The following is a 24,128-nucleotide window of genomic DNA, read 5'->3' on the forward strand; positions in this document are numbered from 1 at the left end:
GTCCTGTAGAATAAGTTTCCAGAACAAGATGTTTAAAACTCTGACTCCTGATATTGTTGGGCCTTAAGCTAAGGAAAATCATTGAGAGTTAAGAATACTAGTTCAAGAGGTGGGGGCAGTGTTTGTGTAGCATTTTCTGTATACAACTACAAGTCATTTCTGTGTAACTCTTGTTGTGCAATATATCACATCTGGCTTCTGGCAAGTATCTCAACAGGTGTATTTTTAAGGAATGTTTCTGAAAATTATGTTAAATTTTATGGCCAGCACTGTACTACATGCAGTTTTTCTGAAGGGAAAGATAGCTGTGAGTTTCAATCAGGACATCAGTGCGTGATTTGTCTGGTGTGTCTGATGAGGATACAGGTTACCCTGTGCATGTCACACAGACCTGGCTAATAAATCTGTGTAACAGTAATATTGAGACACCTGCTTCAATAAACTAGTGTGCCACTTAATTTTTCCATTTTTTTTCCTGTGTTGTTTCCAGAAGATACTTACAATAACACACTAATGTGAAATGGGTGTTTTTATCACTGGACATTATTTTTGTGTTTACTAGACTTGCCTCAGGGATGTGGTACTTAAGTTTCTGATACACTAAAAAGCTTTTGGTTCAAAAGCTTCTAATTTTGAAGTTTGGTTTTGGCTTATCAGACTTCTACGTGTCATAGTTCAAGATTACATGAATTAGGGGACCACTGTGTACACAAAACTCACTTTCATGTCTTTAACTTCCAGTAATAAACAAGAATTAAGATTATTAAGCAGTGGATTTTGCAATAACTGAGTAGCTTGACTTGCTTTTTTTTTTTTTTTTTTTTTTTTTTTTTTTTTTTGTTCCGTCAGTATCAGTGGCTGTTGGGAAGTAATCCAGTGAGGATTTTTGGGTTTTGAAGCTGAAACAAGGTTTAAAATTGCTTGCTCTGTCTTCAGGTGATGAAAAATAAACAAGCCCAAAGTAAGTGTTGCTCAACAAATTCCTTTTTCCCTATCCATTCTCTTAAAGGCATATAACACCAGAGAAATTCTACGTCGAAGCTTGTGATGATGGAGCAGATGATGTGCTTGCTATTGATAGAGTCTCCACGGAAGTCACTCTTACAGGTACTCTCCTCGCCAGTATTTCTTAGTATAGGCTTCTTTGTCCTTTTTGTTGTTTCTTTGCACTCCCATAAGATCTTCAGAACTTTAAACTGATACTAGGAAAATTGTTTTTATCTTTAGTTGCTGTTTTAAAATAGTGCTTTGTATTCTGTGCTGCAAAGAACTTACTTTGAAATGCTTTTTTGCTGTAGGTAACCAGGGTGATAGTGCTTGCCTCTTTTTGGTTAGACTGCTCATCACAACTCATCCAAGCTAGTTGGGATTGCTGCTACAAGTCCAAGATCAAACATGGGAAGCGTTGAACACTGGGCTTCTGCAGCTTTTGATGAATTGTCTCAGTGCGTTTATATAATACTGAAACCTGAATTTTCATAAAGCCTCTAGAAACAACAGTAGAAAACCCTCAATGTAGATTTAGTCCTGTGTTGCAAATCTGGATTCAAATATCAGTGCAAGTAGTCTTAAGCATGCTGATGCTGATATCTTCCAACTATTAGTTTAAATTTTTTTAAGAATATGAAACTTAATACATAAAAACAATCAAAGAGCTTGCATTAAATGACAACATGAAATGAAGGCAATGGGTGACTTCCCTTCTGATACTTCAGGAGTTTGTACCACAGTATTACTAATCTCTAAACAGACAGAAATGCTACAGTATTATTAATATAAAAGCAGTCATTTGCTTTCTTTTATTAGGCCTCTTGCATACTTCATGTAAGAGCAGTGTGTCCATCCCACTGATACTTTCAGTGTTGTAATATAACATTTCAATTTCTCCTTCAAAACTGTAAATATAGCTGTTCCAAGTCTTTTATTAGTATATACCTGTTCTCATTACTGGTGTTTTATCAGAGGAACTTGCAGGGTGTTTAAAGCAAAGGAAAATTCAAGCACTACCTTTATCTTTCTCCAAGCTCTGGGAAAATGCCTAACTCTGGTGTGGGTGTAGCAGTCTTTCTTGGGTGGGTTTTTTTTTTTTTTAAACTTCTCTAATATCCCTTCTGTTAATCTAAAAATATGGGTAGATGAAAGTCTAACAGGCTAAGACTTCTAATTGATATTTGGATACCTTTTGGGTCTCTTGGTATATTGTTTGGAATACTGTATCCCTTGCTATAATCTATGCTTCTGTTTGTTGTTTTGCAGAGATAGACCAAAAAGTAAACTAGGTCTCCTGAAATGGAAATAGACTTAGAAGAAGCAGTCAGAAGTGGGAGGCACAGGCATTTACAGTTTGTTCTTGATGCCTTGATGGCTTCAAAACAAAAAGCTTCTGGAAGCTGGCATGACTATGTTATTGATGAGTTTATTTGCTATACTACCATGTGAATGAGCTTGAACATATTCAGTTGACTGACTATTTTGATTAAACATGATATATTGATTAGAATGGTTCCACATCCTCCTTCCCTGCCCCCCATCAGGCCTTGAAATTCTGATGCATTGCATCTTAAGACTAGTAAAACTTGAGATTTGACCAAGAAGCTTTGACAAGCCTAGTTTAATATTTTCTGAAATAATCAGAAAGAAGTAGTCTGAAATTTTGATGGTTTTCTTTTGCTTTTCAGTTAAGAAAGATGTTCCCCCTTCAGCTGTTACAAGACCTATATATGGTATTTTGGGAACAATCCGCTTGGTGGCAGGTAAGGAAAACAGAACTGTACTTTTTAAAGATACTTTGGCAAAATGTATTGGTAAAAAAAGCTTTAAAGACAAAAATAATATTTGCAAGTATCTGAGGTTACACTGTCATCAGTATAATGGGCTTTCCTTGTGGCTGCTATAGGATGGAGGTATCCAAATATAGTTTGTGAATGTTCATGTACCTCTTAAACCTGTGGCTGCCCTAAAGGTAGGGTTAACTGACAACTTGTTGAGTTTTAAGGAATACATTCCAAATGCATGCAAAGACATTCATCTACTTACTCTTCATAACTATTTTAATCTTAGCTGCAGGATTTGTTACAACAGTCTGATATTGGGTTGCGAAGTTTGGCTTTAAATCAGTCTTGGAAATCAATAATCTTGGGACATAACTGAGAGTGACGGGGTGGTAGACAAGTGGATGCAGTTGTTCAAGTAATGTGTTCCAACTATCCTACAAATACAAACAAAATTCAACATTAAAAGAAAAAGGACAGACTGAAGCAACTCTAAATTAAGGGAATTGTAGGCTAAGGTAAGATAAGCTGTCTGCTTCTTCTAAGTATCTCAGTGGTTTCCGGATCTAAACAGTCTCTGCCACAAATAAACCTGATGCACAATGTCTAAACTTTCAGGAAAGTAAGTGTTGCTATTCAAAAGATCTTTTGTGTGTAGACTTTATTAAAGGTTGAGACTAAAGTAGTCTGAAAAATGATGTAATAAGGAGCATGCATACTGAATAGAAGTCTCCATACATAGAAAGGATTTAGGTTCATCCACTGCAGTATTCTCAACAAAAGCAAAATATTATTGTGTTAAATACAGTAACTTCTGACAGAATCTTAAACTACTGAACTTTATATGCTCATATTCTAAGGAAGTGTGGATCTTGCAGAGTAAGAGCAATGTAATGGACACCTGTGTCTTAAGGTACTTGACAAACCCTGACTATTTGAAAACTGAACTGCCCCAAAGAGGAATTTTCACAACTTACAGGCTCGGTAATGACTTCCATTAATCTGACTGAATATTATATAAAATATAGAAGTGTGTAGCTTCTTTTAATAGCCTGTTTCTTTTTCTTTCCACCCCACAAAGCTTTACACTGATTGTTATACAGCTGTTGAATTAAAGGTGGTATCAGTTAAAGTAAATGTTTAGCTAAATGCTGTTAGGTAGTTTACTGTTATCTGTTAACTGTAATACTGGTTCCCTGTCTAGCAATGCAGCATCTTTAACAAGCGTATTCTTTGCATGTTACAGTATTAAGGGGGAAAAAATGGCTGAACTAATATCTGAAGCTCTAAAATCTCAAACAGAAGGTTGCACATTCAAATAAGAAAAGACAACAGTGAAAATTCTTGTCAGATTAAATATATCTGTTTGTGCAGCATCTTTGTGGCATAGTTGTGGATGTAGTGTGCTGGTTTTATAAGGTATCTGGATGCTTCTGACATACTAACCAAAAGCAGTACTTGTAACTTGACATGAAAACATGCTAAAGCATTCTTAAGTGCTTGAATATTCCACCCAGATAAGAGGTATAACACTAGAGCTGTAGAGGTGAAAAAAAGTGAGTCTGGTACCTGTTCTTTGACTAACTATATAGACTAGATGCCTGATATAATTCACCTGTCCATAAAACTTGGTGTGTATCTGGGTATAATTGTAAATACAAATAATGAGTGAACTTAGTGCACACAATGTGAATTGTTTCTGCTCTTTGAATAATTTAGTACCAAAATGTACTAGATTTGTTTTTCTGTGCTTCTGTATGGCCTGCTCATTGTTTTTCTCTATTGAAGTTGTAAGTAAGCATTTAGTGGATATAAGATACAGATGATGGGACATTTTTATCCAATTTATTAAAGGAACTTTTTTCTTCAAAAACAAGACAGTGCTGAAATACAGGCTTAAAAATAAGGCTATGTTGTGTTTACCAACAAGTATAAATTAATTGCTTTGGGTGAACTGTCATGATTATGTTTTTTTGCTTTGTTACTTATACAACTAGGAAAACAGCAAACTTCCCATCTTAAATTATTAAAAGAAGCTCTCTTTGCTCCATTTTGAACCTGTTAGAATATTTTTTTGTTGTTGTTGAGATTAATAGGCTTTGGATTCTGAAGGATGCTGCCTTTTGTGTATTTTAGACATGCTTTGTGCTTTCCAAACCACATTTGAGACCATTTGGCCTTTTGCTGCATTTACAAGCCTAAAGACTTTCAGACTGTCTCTGGTCTGAAGTAAGAGTAACTGACACTTATCTTGTCCATTTTTCTAAAATTCCTTAAACTTAATGAGTAGCTCAAGATCTGTGAGCACAGAGAATTGAGTAGCTTTAGCAAGTGCATTTTGCTTCTTTCTGCTCCAGCCTCTTACTCTTTAACATAAAGTCCTAGGTGTAACTTGAAGAAACCTCACTTTCCTATTGCTTCAGTTTTCTAATAGTTATCAGCTGCTTTTCTTAATAGGTGCATCTGCTTTTGTTTGTTGTTTTTTGGGTTTTTTAACTTTTCTCTTTGTTTTACAGGCACGTATCTTATTGTCATAACAAAAAAGAAAAAAGTGGGTGAGATTTTCAGTCATGCAATCTGGAAAGCAACAGACTTTGACATCCTCTCCTACAAAAAGACCATGCTGCACTTAACTGATATTCAGGTACGTGGATTGATTATGGGAGTGTGGGGGAATGTTATATTAATGTCCGTTGCCACAGGGCCTACTTTGATGAAACTATGGAAAATTCTTTCTAAGATCTTTGAACTATACTTTTTTCTTTGATTTGTTCAGGCTACTATAATTGATGTAATATTTGGGGTAGATGTATCTAAAGGTATGTCATTCAAGATAACAAACTCGCATTATGCAACTTAGAATATCATCCCTGGAGTTTGAGCTGCATATTGTGCATTTTTTCCAGTTTTAAGATGGTACACTCTTAACGTCCTTCTCACAGCTTTACTATTCTGTTAGCCCCTACAATAAGTCTGCCTTGCTGTCATCTCATTATCTGTCTTGCTTAATTTATGGAGTTGTTCAATTACATAATTACCCAGCAGGAAATAATTGATTTTTTTTTTTTTGAGGGAGGGAAAGTAATTAAGATTTTTTTAAAAACAGATGAGTTGGTTAATAAAGAGTAGATAAGGGTGTCTAACCAGTGGAGCTGAAAGGGAATCTGATCCTCTTTCAGGAAACGAATGAGGTTAACCAAAACTTGAACCAGAACACAGATCAGCTTTGGGGTAATCTTGACAGTAAATTATATCCTTTATTTTATATCCTATATATCCTATATATGTTTTATGTTTTTGACTGAATGGTTTTCAGGGAAACTAATGGCTTCCTTTTTGATTGAAGATGCTAATACTAGTTTACTATCAGTAGCTATCTACCTCATAGGAATACTGTTCCCTGCAGAATTTGCTTGCAGTGTGCTAGTTGTAAATTATCAGTGAACTGGTATCAAAATTACAATCTCATGTATGGTAATTTCTGGATGATGTCACGTGTTGCTAGAGCACTAGCAAAGTTCATATCATCACTTCAAAAAGTAGTGGTATCTTAGAAGGATAATGGTCATAAATGAGAGCTGCTCAGTCCTTTTTTTTCTCATTTCAACAGTTGCAGGACAATAAAGTATTTTTATCAATGCTTAATCATGTCTTAAGTGTGGATGGATTTTACTTCTCAACAACGTATGACCTAACACACACTCTGCAACGGTTAGCGAACACAAGCCCAGAATTCCAGGAAATGAGCCTTCTAGAGAGGGTAAGGATTTAGTTTTGCTTAGTCTCTGTGTCTCAGACATTGTCAATCAGTTCTGTGTGGCTTCAGTTTACTTTATGCAGCTGATGTTTAAATTATGTTAAACTCTCACAAACTAAAGGAAACTTTACATAAAGGTGAGGATGACATTGCTGAAATCCATGGTCCCCTTACACTTGATCTTAAACCTTCTTTGTTTTTTAACAGTGAATTAGTATGCTAAATGGTAGAAGATACTGTTAAGGCATTTATGGTCCTCTGTTAAACTAAAAATGGCTTTACTATTTTCATCGTTAATTTAAACTAGTGAAACAGATTTACATGTTGCTTAGATGCAAATCCTTATAATTGAACTAGCAAAAAATAGCACTGTGTTGCTAAACTGTCTAACTAGACTATATCTGTGATCTTTTTAATTGAGTTGTACTGGGGTAGTTCTCTGGAGTAAGAAGCTGACAGCAAGAGGTAAAAGGAGCAAGTGTGCAGGGTATTCTGACTCGGGTTACAGCTGAGTTTAGTTCGTAGGATGCTTAGAACAAGGGTGGAAATTGCTGGTCTGTAATGCTTCAGTACACAAGTTTGTTCAGCACTGCAGCATTTCATCGAAACTGTTAGGGGTTGCAGCTGAGCATACTAGTCCACCCTTCCTTAAGTCTCATAGCTTGTGAGCAACATGAAGTTCTAGAAATCTGTTCCAATGTGATGTCAGATTTCTAGATCAGGCAGTTAGAAGTACCTTCTGCAGTCTGCTTTAAATGGACTTATAAAAATCTGATTTTAATATTGGAGACTTACAATTGCAGCAAGAAGGAACTAAGCAGGAAAACTGAGAGAAAGCGAGTCAGTTCTCTGACCTAGAATCAGAGGGGAAAAAAACCCCAACCTGAAGTGGAATAAATGGCACTTGACTTTGCATTCTCTTCCAGGATAATGTGGAACAGAACTGTGGGTTGGCCTTGGAATGTTGTATTCTGCCTAAACTACACCCATTCCTTATGTTTGAAGCATGAAATTAATATGCTGCTCCTGTCTTAAAGAAAACAGAATCATGCAGCCAAATGCAATTTGAGCTTGAAATTCTATTGTGCTTCCAGAATTTCAGAATCCATAGTCTAGTAACTTACTATACTGCAGCATAAACAAAGTCTAAACTGCCTAGGCACTGAAATACTGAAACCTTGGAAGTCAATAGCACTTATTCTTCCTTTGCCAAAGAGGTAACAGTGGAGTCACAAGATGTCTCTTAGTTACTGAAACTATCTAAGCTAGGGAAGCAGAACACTTCTTCCAAGATTTAAAAAAAAAAAATTAAAAAATTAAAAAAAATTAAAACCAGTTTATAGTTGAGGATGATTTTGTGTTATCAAATGCTGCTCTGGTAGTACTCTTGCTGGGGAGAGCAGTTGCTGACACTAAAGAATTTGCCTTGGAATTACGGCCCTTCAGAAGGTTGTTTGGAAGGCAAAGTACTATAAAAGGTGTCAGTTTCAAGCAAATTCAGATATTAGATGGTTAAAACAATTTTAACGTAATTTCACACTCATGGGATTGCAGTATAATGGCTTAATAAAAGGCTGGTGGCAATTTTGGGCATCTTCCGCTCACCTCTACAAGAGGAGCCTCGTCTGTGGTTGGTGTGTTGGTGTTTTGGTTTGATATTTGTGTTTGGATTTTTTTTAAAACGTTACCGGTAGAAGGAAACAGCCCCACTATAGGGGCACCAAAACATCATATCATGTTCTTTCACTAGTTCAAGATACTGTAAGTAGGATTTGAACACTTTCTGGCAGATAGTTGTATTTATTGTTTTCTATTAGACAAAGGACTGTTACAAGACTGAGTTTGAATTAACCCTCATCATCAGTGATGTATTGTCTGCTTGCCTCATCTTAAAGCTGAGATTTATGCCATTTCCCCAGAGCCTGCACTACATTCTGTAGCAAATGTTGCTTTTGTGACTAATCTGGTAGCTTTCTGGAATGTGCTCAGCAACCTGCTCATGACACTTTTGAGGTGAATTAGGAATAGGAAATATGCAAAGTTGAAGAGGACATTTTTTTATGCAGTGGAATATAAATACTTTTTTAAACTAAAAGTACTGCTTAACTTTGAGTTCTCAGAACTGTTGATTATTGCATACAGGACTCCCCTGCATTTTTACCTTCTGTCTATTTTAGGAGTGTTAGCTTGCTACTGTTCTTACAATTTTGGATAACTTCTGCAAGCCCTGTTTCCTTAGGGCAAACACTGGAATGTTCTTCTGATACTCCATCTCTGTTATTAATGGTTTTGCATGCCTGAAGTGTCGAGCAACACTATTAGAGACTGGAGAGAATTGTGTGTGTTTTAACTATTTTTGATTTATTTTTAGACTTCTAGTTGAGGATATGAAGGGTACTGATGAAAGAGGGGTGTTCCATCTCCTGTACGACTGTTCACCTAAACTTGTGTAATGCGTGGATACTGTGATATTGCCTTCATGTTGAGTTAAACAGAACTAACAGTCTTTAAAAGCATGCTGGCTTTTTTCTTGCTGCAGGCAGATCCACGGTTTGTATGGAATGGACATCTTCTTAGAGAATTTGCTGCTCAACCAGAGGTAAACACTTAGTAATGATTATGTGAATAGAAGACAAATATACTTTTACTATAATATACAGTTTCCTGTAATTCTCTCTCGTATTTCAGACAGCCAAAATGTAGTATAACGTGGCTGTTCATTTTCTAGCACAGTGTTTAGCACCGTGACAGTCGTCTGCTTTCAGATGTCCAACTTTGTCGATGTCTTCAGTAGTACATAAAGTAAAGCTGAGTTTTGGAAACATCTGCATTTGAAGATACTGTTCTGAGACCATGCTTATATAAACCAAAGGGGAAGTAACACTGCACAGCATATGCTTCTCAAGCTTTTTTGAAGTTTAGCTACTTGCTTATCTTTAGGTATAGGCAAAGTTCAGCTTATCACTTTTTTTAAGACTGGCTAGCATCTTTCTCCACAAGTGCTGTTTAAATTCGATTTGCCAAGTGAATAGGTCATAAATCTGATAACTAAGAGTAAGGCTGACAGTTTAGATTTAGTTTATTTCGAATGAAGACTAGCACAGTGTAACCTTTGACTTTATTAGTCCAGCAAATACAAGTGCATGACCGTGAGACACAACTGTAGTACCTTACCAGCCAGACTGATCTAAGCTTCGTCCTGCTAGAGACTTCAGATGTGTGTTAAAGTTCTCAAATTGTCTTCACTACATCAACATTTTCTCTCTATCCGTACTTCTCACTTATTGAAGTGAATGACGCACTGCTTCTATTTCTGTCTCGGTAACCTGTGGAGATGTGCTCTTACGTTAGACAGCACTGTTCCAAAAGTCTGGATTGTGCAGTGCTTCTGGAATGTGAAGATAGGAATTGGCAAAGGGCTGTTGTGCATATTCGGAGGCATATGACTGGGTATATGGTTTGGATAGTGCTATGCCAACAAAGCTTGGGAAATGAGAGAGAGGCTGTGATGGGAAAAGCAGAGAAAGCCAAGAGTGGCTGGTTAGTGAAAACAGACGTAGGAGGCAAAACACAGAAGTTGAAAAGAGAGATAACTGATATGTGAGGGGAAGCATGACCTAATATTGACTATAGGTGGCTTGCTATAGTAACAGTTTTAGGTAATGACATGTAGTATTTCTGACTTCTAGTATTGGAAAAATTTTAATTTTTAACTTCCCTGAAAGATTGAGTTATTCAGGAGTGGCAGGATGGGAAAAACACTGGAACAAGCATTTTGAATGTTAATCACATAGAGGTATTCCTTACTGAAGCCTTTGTTATTTCTGTCATCTCTGCTTACATCCTACTGTGGAGGTACAGCAAATACCATATCAAAAGGTTTTCAGTGTGTACTGCTCTATATCTGGCATATTTGTAGAAGAGTAAATGCCATGTATAGGAGCACAAAACAGCTTGGTTTTTGTTAAGGTCACTTAATTAGCATTTAGACTTTCACTTTTTCCCTGATGCTAATAAGGGTTACATATGTTGCTGTTTTCCTTGAACTGTCTACTCGGAAAGATTTACTGCACCCTAAACAAAGTACAGAACATAAAGTGTGTAAAACTGTCGAACTCCTAGACAAAGCATAGTTGTTCACTTACCTTGTTTGGTTGCTAGTGTTTAATATTTTTAACATGTAGTGTTTGTGTGTATTTCAGATCCATAGGTTTGCCACGCCAGTGATGCACGGGTGTATCCTTTCATGTTGTAAAGCTCAGTGCTGAATATGGTAACAGCAAAGTGGTCACTGATGAGGCTGCTCTATTGGCTACGCTGGCAACTATAACATAGAACACAATGTCAGAATTAACTTGTTATTTGTTCAGATATGAGCATTACATATTGTTTGCTAGCCCACTCATGTGTTAACTCACTGGAATATCCTGCTTTTAAGGCTTTGTATTTGATTTTACATGCATGATTTGCATAACAGCCTTTCAAAGGATTTGAAGGTGAAGATGACTATGGCAAAATGCTCTTAGATCAGTCATAGTACTTTTTATCTTGCTATAAGGATACCTTCACTTGGCATTTACTTTGGATATAAAATAAGGGAGAATTTGACTTGAAGGAGAGCTTATGGATGTTCCTGTTGATGAATAAAAGGATAAGGAGTTGTGCTGAAGGCTTCTGGAATGCTGCTTCTAGCCAGCTGCTTTTCCTGCACCAATGCTTTGGATAACAGCTTCTTTAGAAAAGCAGTCATGAGTTTATTTCTGAAAAGGGGTGTAACCTGCAAGTAAGCCTAATGCTTTCTGGAGGCACTGTTTCTTACACAGTGTGTGATTAACAGTAAGTTCCAGGTGCTTCTGGACTGGCAGCATGAAAAGGACTGGCAAGACTGGACAGAGAACTCATGCTGCAATCTCCTTAGTTCCTCCATTGCAAAGACCCCTCAGGTGTGTGCAGGGAACGTCTTCCAGACTGGATCGGTTATTCTGGTAGGACTGTTAGCAGCTGGCACATCTCCAGTCCTCCTTTCCTGTGACTTCATTTAATGGAAAATGTTGTGGGAGTAGGTGGAGAGGCAAGGAAGGATAGCAAAAGTGAACTGTCAGAACAACCCAATCCTTATCCTGCAGGTCCTGGGTAGAAGAGTCTGGGTGGATTGCAATTAGCATTTGGCATACTGCAATTAAACACCTTCCTCTGTCCTATTTTCATTATATAAATAATTAACATAAGTAATGTATGTTTCACTGTAACTCTAATACTTACCAAACACCTTGGTGAACCCAGGAGTTCAAAGCAACTGGATTTTTAGTGATAAAAATGCTAGGAAGAGCCCAGAGCAGAACCATTACAGCACCACCAGCAGTTATTTCAAGAAAATAAAATATTCTTCCCCCCCCCCAATATATTTTGTTCAACTGTCTAGACTAGGTTTCTAGTCTTGCAGTGATAATAAATGACTGACTTAGGTAACTGAGACTTTGACCAAATTAATCTTCTTTAGAATCCTATTTTCTCAAAATTGTAACAGTTTTAATGTGTTCATCAGTGACATTGCCTATAGCCCATCTTTTTGTGATGCACATCCTGATCCTAATATTAAGTTACTTTCTCAGGTTTAATGTTCAGTTGTTACTGGTATGAGAAATGTTTACAAATTTCTTGGAATGCAGTCCCTTGATTCCTTGATGTTTTCTATTTATTGATGCATAAAAATATCCTAATGAAATTTTGGGGGTTTTCCTTAGTGTTATTTATTAGTTATCACTATGCACTCTTGCTCCATTAATGGCAAGTGTTTTGACTGGCTGCTTGTTTCCAGAAGAAGCTGTTTCAGGGCTGGTGTACGCTACTATGTAAGAGGTAAAATAGCAAATTGATTTATTTTAAAAATAATGCAAAATACATCTATACATATGACCTAAGAGTAACTGCTGTATAATGACTTGAACAAAAAAATGCTTATAGTAGTTTGTCTCAAGAGGTCCTTGCTTCAGAGAAAATATTAGGAACCTGTATGATAAACTGAAGCATGTTCCTGAATTTATTAAAACTGACTCTTCTTTATTCCTCCTAGAGATAACAAAGTTTTGTAGAGGTTTTTAACACTTTACACGTTTGCATTTAACTCCAATAAAAGCAGTGATAGCCCTTTTAGCCTAGCGGTAAATTCAACTAAGAACATCATTGCTGCTGGTAGGGGAGCCTTGAATAGTAGTGTTCTCTAATTATTTCAATTTAAAGTGAACAAGGAAATGGATTTAAATTACTTTCTTAGTCCTAACATACATGCTTTTGAAGAAATGGGTCAGTTTCTACAGTACTATTGCTATTGAACTGTGAGTATTTCAATGTCAAAGCACTCATTATTTTGTATTAAACTACTCAGTTTCTAGGGCTAGAAATATCAAAACATGTTAAGCACAAGTGTGCTTCTTCAAGTTAAATTCGGTACAGATGATGTTAAACTTTTGCCAGAGGTTTACTTAATTTACTGTCTTTAGGCAGCTCTGTGGTATTTTCATGCTTTCTGTGAGCCCTTAGAAGGGAAGGGTAGGAAGCTCTTGCTGATACACTGTTGCTGTTACACAGCCTGTCTGAGCTGGTTAACAAGGCCCTTTTCTTACATAGGTATTGATTCAGAAGGACATGCTGCTAACTTTGTTGAAACTGAACAAATTGTGCATTACAAAGGGAGCAAGGCATCATTTGTTCAGGTAAGTCAATGTAAGGCTCATGGGCCGGGCTTAAGATATATAGATAGATAGTTCTGTCTGTGTTTCTAAATATAGATTGTATATAAGATGTGCATGCACACAAATAAACTAGTCTGCTTTATTTTTAAATGACAAGTGAGTTTGTAAGTTTTGTTTAAAACTATTTCCATTCTTTTGCAGACCCGTGGATCAATTCCTTTTTTCTGGTCTCAGAGACCAAACCTCAAGTATAAACCAAAGCCACAGATCAGCAAGTCAGTAAATCATGTATGTGAGTGTTTGTTGTGTCTTGGGGTTTTAATATGTTCTGGGCTCATGTTTGTGTGGTAGGCTAACAAACTGTAATCAGAAGAATAAAAATCAGCAATACTGGATTCAGCTTTATTTTTAAAAAGTAGTAGCAAGAAGCCTTGTACTCTTCCTTAAAATGAGTTCAGAGCCTGAAAAAAATACATCAATGGGGGTATTTTCTCTTTGGGTCCTGTTTGCAGCAGTTTTAGTAGCTGCACAATACTCATTATCTGTGGCATGTTTAATAAGGAGAGCTGAATGGACTGAAGGGATGAAAGTAGAAATGTATTAGCACAATAGAGAACATCCAACACTTTCCTTGGTTATAAAACTACCTATGTGGTATCATCAAAAAGATGATTATAGAGTTCTTGTAAATCAGACCTTAATAGTAGCATACATCTGTCAACACATTTCATTTCTCTTCTAGATGGATGGCTTCCAAAGACATTTTGACTCGCAAATAATTAGCTATGGAAAGCAAATGATTGTCAACTTGGTATGATCTCACTTGTTCTTCCTGAAAAAGCTGCTGTTCTTTTCAGTAGGATTTTGAGTAATACTGTTACTTTTTTAACTTTTTTTTTTTTCTTTCTCCCAGGTTAACCAAAAAGGTTCAGAGAAGCCTCTTGAGCAGACATTTGCGAAAATGGTAAACAGCATGGCAAATGGAATGGTCAGGTACATGTGAAGCAAAATGATACGTTCTGTGTTGAAAGTTAAACGTTGCCTCTGAGACCCATGGAGTGCTCAGTTCTTTGGGGGCCTTTACCAACTGATTTGAGTTTTATTTTTGTGAAGTAACTTGCATATGACCGATGCCCCTACCTCAGAGCTCATATTCTAAGTAGCAGTGAGACTGAAGCAAATACAGGACAAAGAGAGGAGACAGGCAGAGTGAAAAAGGGAGCTCAGAGGCAATGGTAATGCCAGTGTTGGAGAAATGGTGTGCTGTGAGAACTGTAGAGATCTACATTTTAGGAAAAAGAAATTGTGCCCTGTAGAACTAGCTTCTGGCAGAAGAGCTTGGTTGCATTGCTAACAGAGTAAGAAAGTGCTGAGTGTGAGCAAACCGGTACTGAGATAAAGGAGGAAACAGTAAGGGGGATGTGTAATTTAAATGTCTGGACATCAGTGTAACAATGAGCTGAGAGAGTGGAGAATGCACTTCAATTACAGGAGAAATTCTGTCTCTCTATGGGAGTCTTGAGCGCAATACACAATTTTGCAACCTGCCTGTGCTTTGCTTTCATGAACCTTCTAGAGGGTTCTAACTTCTAGCATCCAATTACCACAGATCCTTACCTCCACCTTTTCCTTGAAACTGCTGTATAGTTTTCTTGTCACTCCTCTATGTCAAAGGACAAAATCCTACTCATAAGCAAAAAGGCATCCTGTTTTAATACAGATGCACTTCTGTCTAAGCATAACCAAGGAATTAGAGTATAATCAAGATGCCCTTAGAAATCTTGACATATTTTGAATTTTTTCCAAGCTTTCTGCTTGTATGATGCCCTGCTTCTGCTTTCACCAGCATAGTTAGATGTGTTCTCACTTCTGTGTCCTTCTTTTACTACCCTCAGGGGCATGTTTGTGTGTTACTGGTATGTGAGTATGGATTTTGTTTTTATTAAACACTTATAATGTGAGCTCTTTACTCCCTCTCACACCTAGGCTGGTATTGATACCAGCTGTACAAAGCTTGTGAAATTCTCTGCATCTTTGCTGCAAAGTCATCTGGGGAAAGCCAAGATGTAAAATTCTGTAAGGGTGTATTTTAGTGATGCTTGTTATTCTGTATATGTTAAAAAGTGGGTTTTGTCAGCCCTATTTTCTTAATGCTGCCAATTTTTTTTTCTTTGTTATTTGGTTTTGATGGTATTTACCTGCTAGACTGACTTGAGTCTTTAGTGTGTATATATATATACACTACCTTTCTTTATGCAAATAGTCTTGAAGAGTTGGCAAGTAATGACTTTTGGATTATGAATACCTGAGGGAACAAATGTAATGCCCTGTAATTCACAGCAAACATATATATAATGTTGAATCAAACACTACTCACCTAGAGCACTTCTTGCCAGAAACTGACCAGTGAAATCTTTTTCCAAGTCAGTAGCTGTTTGATTTTCTCATGACAGAGTAGGTTAGATGTTTAAACAGAACCTGTCTCAGGTTTCTAGAGAGGTATCAAGGGAATTATGCTGCGTGCCAGCAAAGAATGTTGCATTTCAAAACTGGTGTGTATTTCAAAGTGAACTGAAGTTCCCAATGCATTTGCTTGGAAGAGAGGAGGGCAAAAGAAGCCTGGCAGGAGCAAAAAAAATAGAGCTGAAATCAGATGCATATCCTTTCTGTACTTGCTGAAGGAAAAATACTAGCCAGAACATAGAATGAGTAACATGGCACTGAATGTGTGTTTTCCCAGACTAGTGGCATCTTGTAAAGAAATGCAAATGCTGTCACCATGCGCTCTAAGGGTGCAGCCTCAGGAAGATGACAGAGCACTGACAAAATTCACACATACTTGCTGGAAGCCATCTCTCAAGAAAAACAAATCCTCTGTCACTACCTGTTTTATAGATCAGCCCTTTCCTGTGGGGTTGTCCGAGACCTTCACTGCAGTATATTTGAAAAGATGCTTCTCTCTCTGAACAGATATATAGCATTTGACTTCCATAAAGAGTGCAGTCGGATGAGGTGGGATCGACTTCAGATTTTGATGGATCAATTAGCAGAACAGCAAGATGAGTTTAGGTAAGGATCTGGAGTTCTTTTCCTTCTATACTGTTAAAATGAAACCACTTTCTCATAGTTTCTATTGTCTTGAGTTTAAGCACTTCCTGGTCTCTGCTGTTTGTAGGCCTGTTTTACTTTGTTTGTAGGCATATAGATTGTTAGGGAAACTGTTTACTTTGTTCTGCTTTTTCTGATTGCCTCCTTCCTGTTCCTAAAGTCTTGTGCCTAAAGCACAAAGTAGATCAGCTAAAACATTAAAAAAAAAAAAAAAAAAAAAAAAAAAAAAGGTGAGCTGCGGACTAGAGTAGGAGTCTCATGAATGAAATATCTTGCCTGGAATGAAGGCTATGGGAATAGTATAAATTAATCAGATGCTAATGAATATTCTTTCCACCACCAAAAAAAACCCCAACCAACTACATGAGGAGCTGAAGAATAGATTGGCTTTGAGCACTTCAAATAAGGAGAAATAAGCATGTTGGTTTCCTACAGAGCAAGGATCATTTATTCTTAGAATGAATGCTGAATCCCGTAACTTGTTTACTGTCACCTGCCGTTGGAAGCTTATAAAAGAAGCAGGTTTCCTTGAAATTAAGAAAAAGACCAAAAAATAAAAGGCCATGGGTGTCTAAAACAAGATACAAAAATGAAGTCTCTTTCTCAAGATTAGGTTGGCTTTACCTTGCCTTGTTTCATCTAGGGTGATTATTGCTTAAATAGGAACAGAAAAGTCTGAGTTCTGATATTCTTAGAAAATAGTTCTGCAACCCTGAGGGAGGTAAACAACTATATTTTCTGCAGGTTAAATACTGTGTGAATGACCTGTCAGAAAGGAGAGCTGGCTTGCTGGAGTTGGGGGTGGGGGGAGAGGTTGGTTGGGTTGGGGCAGGGATTCTGGTTTTAATTTTTTTTGAGCAATTATAGGAGATGCAGCACTTAAACTATCTTATTAACTGGAAATGTCTATTCTTCAACTACATCAATTATCCTAATATCTATTCTACTCAAAGCTCGGGGGGAGAAGGGGGGAAAATGAAGATTTCACAGGTGTTATTGTCTCCTTTAATCATACAATGTAAAGTATGTTTTAAGAAAACTAGTTCTCCAAGAATGACAAAAATGGATCTTGTTAACACAAAGTTGATCAAAGTAAATTCATATGCTTTTAAGGATCTTGATTTTAGTATTCCATGACTCGAAGGCTTTATAAACTTAAAATGCTGTGCAGTAACAGTGGATCATGTGCTAGTCCACATTCAGACTTCATAATTACATAGTGCAGTAAATCTACAGAATATAATCTGTAAATATTTTAGGTAACTGGAAGTTTCATGCTGTGGCAGAAGGACAAGTATAGTTCTGTCCCATTCACATGTCCAGCTGGTATCTTGATTGGTATATTTGTTTTACCAGCTCAGTTACCAGAATACTTGCATGCAATGCAGTATTTAAAATGTTTGTTATCAATTACTAGAAACACCTGTTTTAGTTGATTAAAAAGAGGGAGGTAACAGCATATGTAGTTGGAAGAAGGAACACCTGGTTCCCCCAGATGTGCACATAATGAAGAGTAAGTGACAGTAGCAGATTTTCAGTACTGGCCTTAAAGATGCGAATACCTTCCTGGAAGAAGTGTGCCTGACAGCTTACATAACTTTTTATGCAGTGGTGACTGGATTGAACCAGGTGACCAGGTATATACAAATCTGGTTAATTCTGCTGTTCCTCTGGTAATGATCTTGATATCTGTGGTGCTAGGACCCTGTAATAACTGACCAAAAAAAGTAAGTCACTGATTTTGCACCAGAAGCTGCTCTTTCCATTGGCATATAACTCAATATTGCTGGTTGTCTTTCTAAATTATAAAAGTGAATACAGCCCTGAGATTACTTAATGTTCATACATTGATGCTATTTTTCAGCATGGGAGAGGAAGAATTTGGGGAGGCGTTAAAGTTCAAAAACATGGCTAAGAACTCTTCACACGCTCACGACAACTGTGTCTTGGTTGCTAGAATATTTACTTCTGAAAATGTGTGGTTTATATGGACTATTACTTATAAATACTTAGGTGGATTGTATGTGTTAGTTATTTTCTAGTTGATTCCGATGGTAAGATTGTGACTCAGCAGGAAGGAATATTCCGCAGTAACTGCATGGACTGCCTTGATCGAACTAATGTGATTCAGAGCTTGTTAGCACGCCGATCTCTTCAAGCCCAGCTCCAGGTAAATATTTCATTCTTGCTTAACAAGCTGGAAGAGGCTTTCTGTTTGGAATGGAAATGTAACTTTAATGCTATAGTAAGAGCTTGCATACTTGAGTTACTGTACTACTTGAAATGCACTGACCAGATTTTAGTTTAACGAATACAGCTTTTTCTGAAAGCAAATGCTAAATTTTCTAGCAAACTATGAGTGAGCCTCAATGTTTTTTGTTTTAGAGGCTAGGTGTTCTGCACGTTGGACAGAGAATTGAAGAGCAAGCAGACTTTGAGAAAATCTACAAAAATGGTAGGCTGCTTATGGAGTTAAAACAATCACATTTTTCCAAACAGAGTACATAACTTAATCTTCTTAATGTTTTCCTCTTCACAGCATGGGCTGATAATGCTAATGCTTGTGCCAAACAATATGCTGGAACCGGTGCCTTAAAGACAGATTACACAAGGCAAGTCAGCCTTTCTTGTGAAGATCTTCTGGGTTTTTGGACATGTTTTAGTATTTTCTTTAAGTCTTCATATCCAAGAAGGTTATTAATTTGAGGCTTAGGCCATTAATGAGTTTTTCAGTGGTTCAACTGGTAAAATGTCAGACTAAACTCTACAGAACCTTTCTTCGCTGTGTTTATATGAAAGGAGAAAAGGCTATCTCGAAATAAAACTAAGAGAAATGTGCCTCTTCAAGGCATATTTTTATTGTGGGACAAAGGAGTGTCATTTAATTTCAAACTTTGTTACAAGTACGTGTGGTAATAATGCAGAGGCAGCACTAAATATATAATAATGTATAATATATAAATGTATTTACGTGCAGATATTTATTATAGTACACATTTGAACAATGAAAGAACTATAAATTTGAAATGATCTTCCTGAATTTTAAAATATTCTTCAAAACTTCTTTTTGCAGAACTGGGAAGAGAACTCAGTGGGGCTTAATAATGGATGGCTGGAACTCATTAATACGTTACTACAAAAATAACTTTTCTGATGGATTTAGACAAGTAAGTTAGGCTTTTAACTGTGTGGGAAATGTATTTGATAAACGTTGCTGTGCATTTTAACTCTTGCTTTCCCATTCTCTTCCAGGATGCGATTGATCTTTTTCTTGGAAATTATTCAGTGGATGAAGTAGAACCTGCTAGTCCTCTACATGTCAAGAAAGATTGGAAGTTCTTAGCTGTAAGTATGGAGACTTCATTCATGATTGGAGAAACACATAAAACCTTTTAGTCACTTGCTTCATATGACTAAACAGAACATGTCTATTTAGTAATGAAGCATCCCTATAATCTGGTTATGTTTCTATGATACCTGCTTATAGGACTAAACCCAGACTGTTTCCTTGACAGAAAATGGAGTGTCCTTGAGGTATTGAAAATACTGCTGCTTGCTTTTTTTAAAATCTGCTTCATCAAGTAGAAAGGGGGAATTCTGCTAGTCACCATCAATGACTGTTTCCTTCTGCAGAAAGAAGCTTGTGAAGATTTCTCATACTTCATGCAGAAGCATAGACTGTAACACAAAAAAAAAAAACCCAAAAAAACCCATTTTTTTTTCCTCTTCTCCCTTTTCTATTTTGTGAAATGGGATTCAGGGATATCACGGGTTTAATGGCTGGTGTATTTTTTTTTTTTTTTTTTAAAAAAAAAACCCAAAACAAAACCAAAAACCTCAACCTCTCTTTTAATAGAGAGAAAGTGTACTTTAATTCTTAACCTAGTTATTGAACACAGTCTTCCAGATCTTGGAGCTATCCAAAATTTTATTTGTACTTGACAGCAGGTGAATTGGGAATTAAAGCAACTTCATTGCAAAGCGAGTAAATAGCTTTGCAGTAGAGCCTATCTTAATTAAATCAAGGTTATATATTTTGCTATATCAAGTGATTATTCTTTTTCTTTCCCCAGTTGCCTATTATTATGGTGGTTGCTTTCTCCATGTGCATTATTTGTTTGCTAATGGCTGGTAAGTCACTACTGAGTTTAATTTCACAAAATTAGCTTGCTTTTGTGTGGACTTTCCATAAATGGTTACCAGAAAGTATTCAGTGTAAAACTGCTTCTCAGCCATACTAGAAGGTGTTTGAAGCACAGCTCTGGCTTAGCACTATATCATTCATGTGGAAAAACCTGAGGTACTGTAGAAAACAACATTAAAACTTCCATAGAAGTCACTTAGGGGCAGTTAATTGTCCCAGATTTACTCGCCCCTGAGTAGACATCTAGCTTTATTACAGGCTGGATAAATACCCAGAAGAATACCCACCTAATTTTGGGCAGAAAAACAGTTCAGGAAAGTCAGATGTAGGCATAAGCCTGTTATGATTGATGTCCCCCTAATCTAAATCTGTGTTACAAGTTGTGAAGTTTTTTCCCTTCTGTCTGCCTTGAATTTTAACATTAGTGCCATTAGAGTTCTTGACTCTGACTTCTGTGGTTGTCTGTTCAAAGTTTTCCAAGAGGTGTGTGGCAAAGTTTCCCTATGTAAGGGAATAGAAAAAAAGAAAAATAGCCATGGAGGACTTCTAACTTCATCTGAAAGCCGATCTCTGAGGGAGGGCTTGATATGTTTTGCTTTTGTACTAAGAACCCCTCTCTCTGATAATTGGAGATAATGAACTAAAATGTTTATCTGACTCTTAACAGGTGATACGTGGACTGAGACACTGGCCTATGTGCTTTTCTGGGGAAGTGCAAGCTTTGGAACTTTTGCCATCATCCTTTATAATGGCAAGGATTTTGTAGATGCACCCAAGCTGGTCCAGAAAGAGAAGATGGACTGAATTTGTGTGTGTGGAAAGCGGCTTGGTACTGAGGATTCCTCAAGCCACAGCTGGAGTCTCTACTGACCTGCTTTCCACACAGAGTAGTTGTCTTTTTAACCTTCTTCCTTGGCAGCATGGGGGTGGGGTGGGGAAAAAAATCCTGGCCTTTGGTGATGGTAGCTTTCAACTGAGACCTGACTGGACAGTCTTAGTTGCAGTGGTCTTTGGAATATTGCATTAGTGGAGGGGGCTCCACTCTTACTGAGGTAATGCAAAGACGAAAGCCAGCTTTTTGATGTCTGGGATGTTTCAGGCGTAAGTGGACTGCTTAAGCTCATAGTCCAGCTGGGCTGTTTCAGCTATAATCTTTGGTCTCTGGCTTGACAGGAAGAGTGCTCTGATGCTGTTCATGTGTCAAAAAACCCAGATGTTGAAGCATTAATAATGGAGACTCTAACCATAGTCTCTGAACAAATAATGGCTTCATACCAATAAAAAGTCTAGTTCTAAGACAGCTGGATTATATTTGTTGTGATAAAGTCCATGTTAAGGAGTCCTTCGTGCATATTTGTGTGTGGATTCTTTTCGCTAAATAGAAAAGATTTTTTGAATCTAATGCTCTTCTAAAATGAGCTTTCTGTCCTGTCTTGTTTATCTAGGACTGATGCAATATTCTACTAGTCATTGTTTGGGTGAAAGGGCAGTGTAATTGGATGTTCCTGAAGTTGCAAATGTCTTGCACTGTTTCAATACTACAGTCTCCAGATGATAATTGATTAGTTAGCGAGTTAAAATATAGAGTTTTCTTTCTAAAGATGTAAATTAAATCCAAGAATGTAAAAATCCTTTGCAGTGTTTATTGAACCTTCCTTATGCTAAAGGTCCAAAGTACTCCATTACTTTAAGAATGGGTCACAATGTAAAAGGTGAACTTCATATTGTTTTGCTAGTCAGCTGCTTCTGTTCTTGATTATGTTGAAATAATTTATGAAAGGAGGAATAACAGCTTGAGGAGAAAGTGTTTAGTCTAAACTCCATGTTTGCACTTGGGAGCAGCAGCTTGCTTTTCATGCATGATACTGTAACACACTCTTTAAAAAAAGAGGGGAAAAAAAGCGCTACGGAATAATTTGTGCTGGTTAATACTAAATGTGTGTCTTTAAATTTAGTGCTTCCAAGCTGTATAAAAATAAGTAATCCTAATTGAGGACCAATTTTAAACTATTTTGTCACTTATTTTATATGGTTTATTCAAAACCAGACATGGAACTTGCTTAAGGCGCTGTGCATTGTTTAATATTTCCTGTAATTACAGCTGTATATTCAGAGTGTGAGTATAAAATTTAAATGGGGGGGGAAGGGAGAAAAATGTAGAATACTAGCACAGTTGTCGCTATTGAAGCTAGAACACAAAACACTGATACTCTAGTGTTTCCTTGTGTTATGACTGAAAATATGTACAGATTTTTGCAACTGTTAACTGTTCATTTTAACCTTGAATGTTTCTGGAGGCCTCTCTGGGTTTTGTGTAAACATAACCTGTTCATAAGCACTAGTACTTGCAAAGTATCTGTTTGCTTCTAGATGCTGTAATGGAAATACCAGTTGATGGTTAACTGGAAAATCCTGTAACTTAAAATTTTCAAAGGTGAACTCCATTATGGGCACAGACTATAAGAACATCATAGACTCGGTATTTGAAAGTAATGTTTTTGATGGCTCACTGGCAGGTGGTGTTTGAAACTCAGTTTGGTTGTTTTTCATCTTTGAAGAACTTGTTGCAGCAATGACAAACTTGAATTGCTAATATAAAAGGTTTGCAAGACGTAGAATAATGTAGGTTTTAGAAGTTGAAAGGCACCTGTATTTGAGTGCTTTGCAAAGAGTCTGTATTTCTAAAATCACAAATGGTGTACTCATAAATTACAATAAAATGTTCAACTTTTCTAGTTAAAATGTCAGTGGTGCATTTTGTGCTTTGAAGCCAACTTCTCCCAGATTGTTCCTTAGGAACGGTTTCATACCAGAAGGTTATTTCAGTTTGGTCTCTGCTCATTGCATGTGAAGATCTTGCTCTTGTGTGCTTAAACACTGATGATCTTGCACTGTACCCCATGTTAGAGTTTGTATTAGCATCTCATTCCAGTCTGCTGCCACGGCTGGGTGTGGGTCTAAGAGCTACTGTGGCTGGATTTCTCTGATGCTTAATCTTAAATGTCACCTCTGCTCACAAGACTGCTCCAGGGGATTTTGACTACAGCAGTAGATGCTCGGGGTGAAAATTCAAGTTGTTGTCTCCCTTCCCTCACTGTAGGCACACATCAGCTTTCTTGTTTGGGGGTTATGTTGTTGTTTTGTGGTTGTTAGGCCGTCACAGTGGCCCATCTCAAACTGAAACACGAAATGCGCTTGCCTAAATGCACACATTCTGAGCTGTTTTTCTGAATCACTGATGAAATAAAGTATTTGAAGAGCCTAGTCTGTGTATTTTGAACTGATTGGGCTTTGCTGGGTGAGTAGATTCCCACACCCAGACAAGACTATTACTAAAAATTCTGGCTGCTGAAGCTGTAAATTAAAAACCATGCATACTTCACAGGTTACACTCATTTTTGGGGGGATTTGTTTGGATTTTTTTTGAAGCTCAACGCCGGTTTAAAATTAAATACTTCAAGAAAAATACGTGATTGTTTTTTTTTCTAAAATGTAAGGCAACCCTAGCAGTGAAATTTTCCGGAAAGCTTGGCTTTCACTGACCAAGCGGCGTTTACGTTTCCCCAAGCGCGGCCTCTCCCCTTTAGGCCAAGGTGCCCCGCGCATGCGCTGTCCCCGCGCCGCTGGGGGGCGCTGGCACCGCCCCTTCCGCCCCG

The 24,128-nt window shown here is 37.2% G+C and overlaps 1 protein-coding gene across 1 annotated transcript; it reads left to right on the forward strand.

Moving 5' to 3' along the window:
- Positions 1-997: 997 nt before the first annotated feature.
- SACM1L (SAC1 like phosphatidylinositide phosphatase) lies at positions 998-22,364 on the forward strand. The gene is made up of 19 exons (XM_026842975.1): positions 998-1,107; positions 2,679-2,753; positions 5,288-5,415; positions 6,382-6,531; positions 9,068-9,127; positions 10,731-10,764; positions 12,286-12,387; positions 13,156-13,241; positions 13,422-13,508; positions 13,963-14,031; positions 14,134-14,213; positions 16,191-16,289; positions 18,360-18,498; positions 18,714-18,783; positions 18,868-18,940; positions 19,402-19,495; positions 19,581-19,673; positions 20,402-20,459; positions 21,140-22,364. Exons 3-19 carry the CDS (start codon positions 5,392-5,394, stop codon positions 21,274-21,276), a joined length of 1,455 nt encoding a protein of 484 aa, XP_026698776.1. The 5' UTR covers positions 998-1,107; positions 2,679-2,753; positions 5,288-5,391; the 3' UTR covers positions 21,277-22,364.
- Positions 22,365-24,128: the final 1,764 nt, after the last annotated feature.

Source organism: Athene cunicularia (genome assembly GCF_003259725.1).
Source record: "Athene cunicularia isolate RWA chromosome 2 unlocalized genomic scaffold, athCun1 chr2_part1, whole genome shotgun sequence".
Classification (NCBI taxonomy): Eukaryota; Metazoa; Chordata; class Aves; order Strigiformes; family Strigidae; genus Athene; species Athene cunicularia.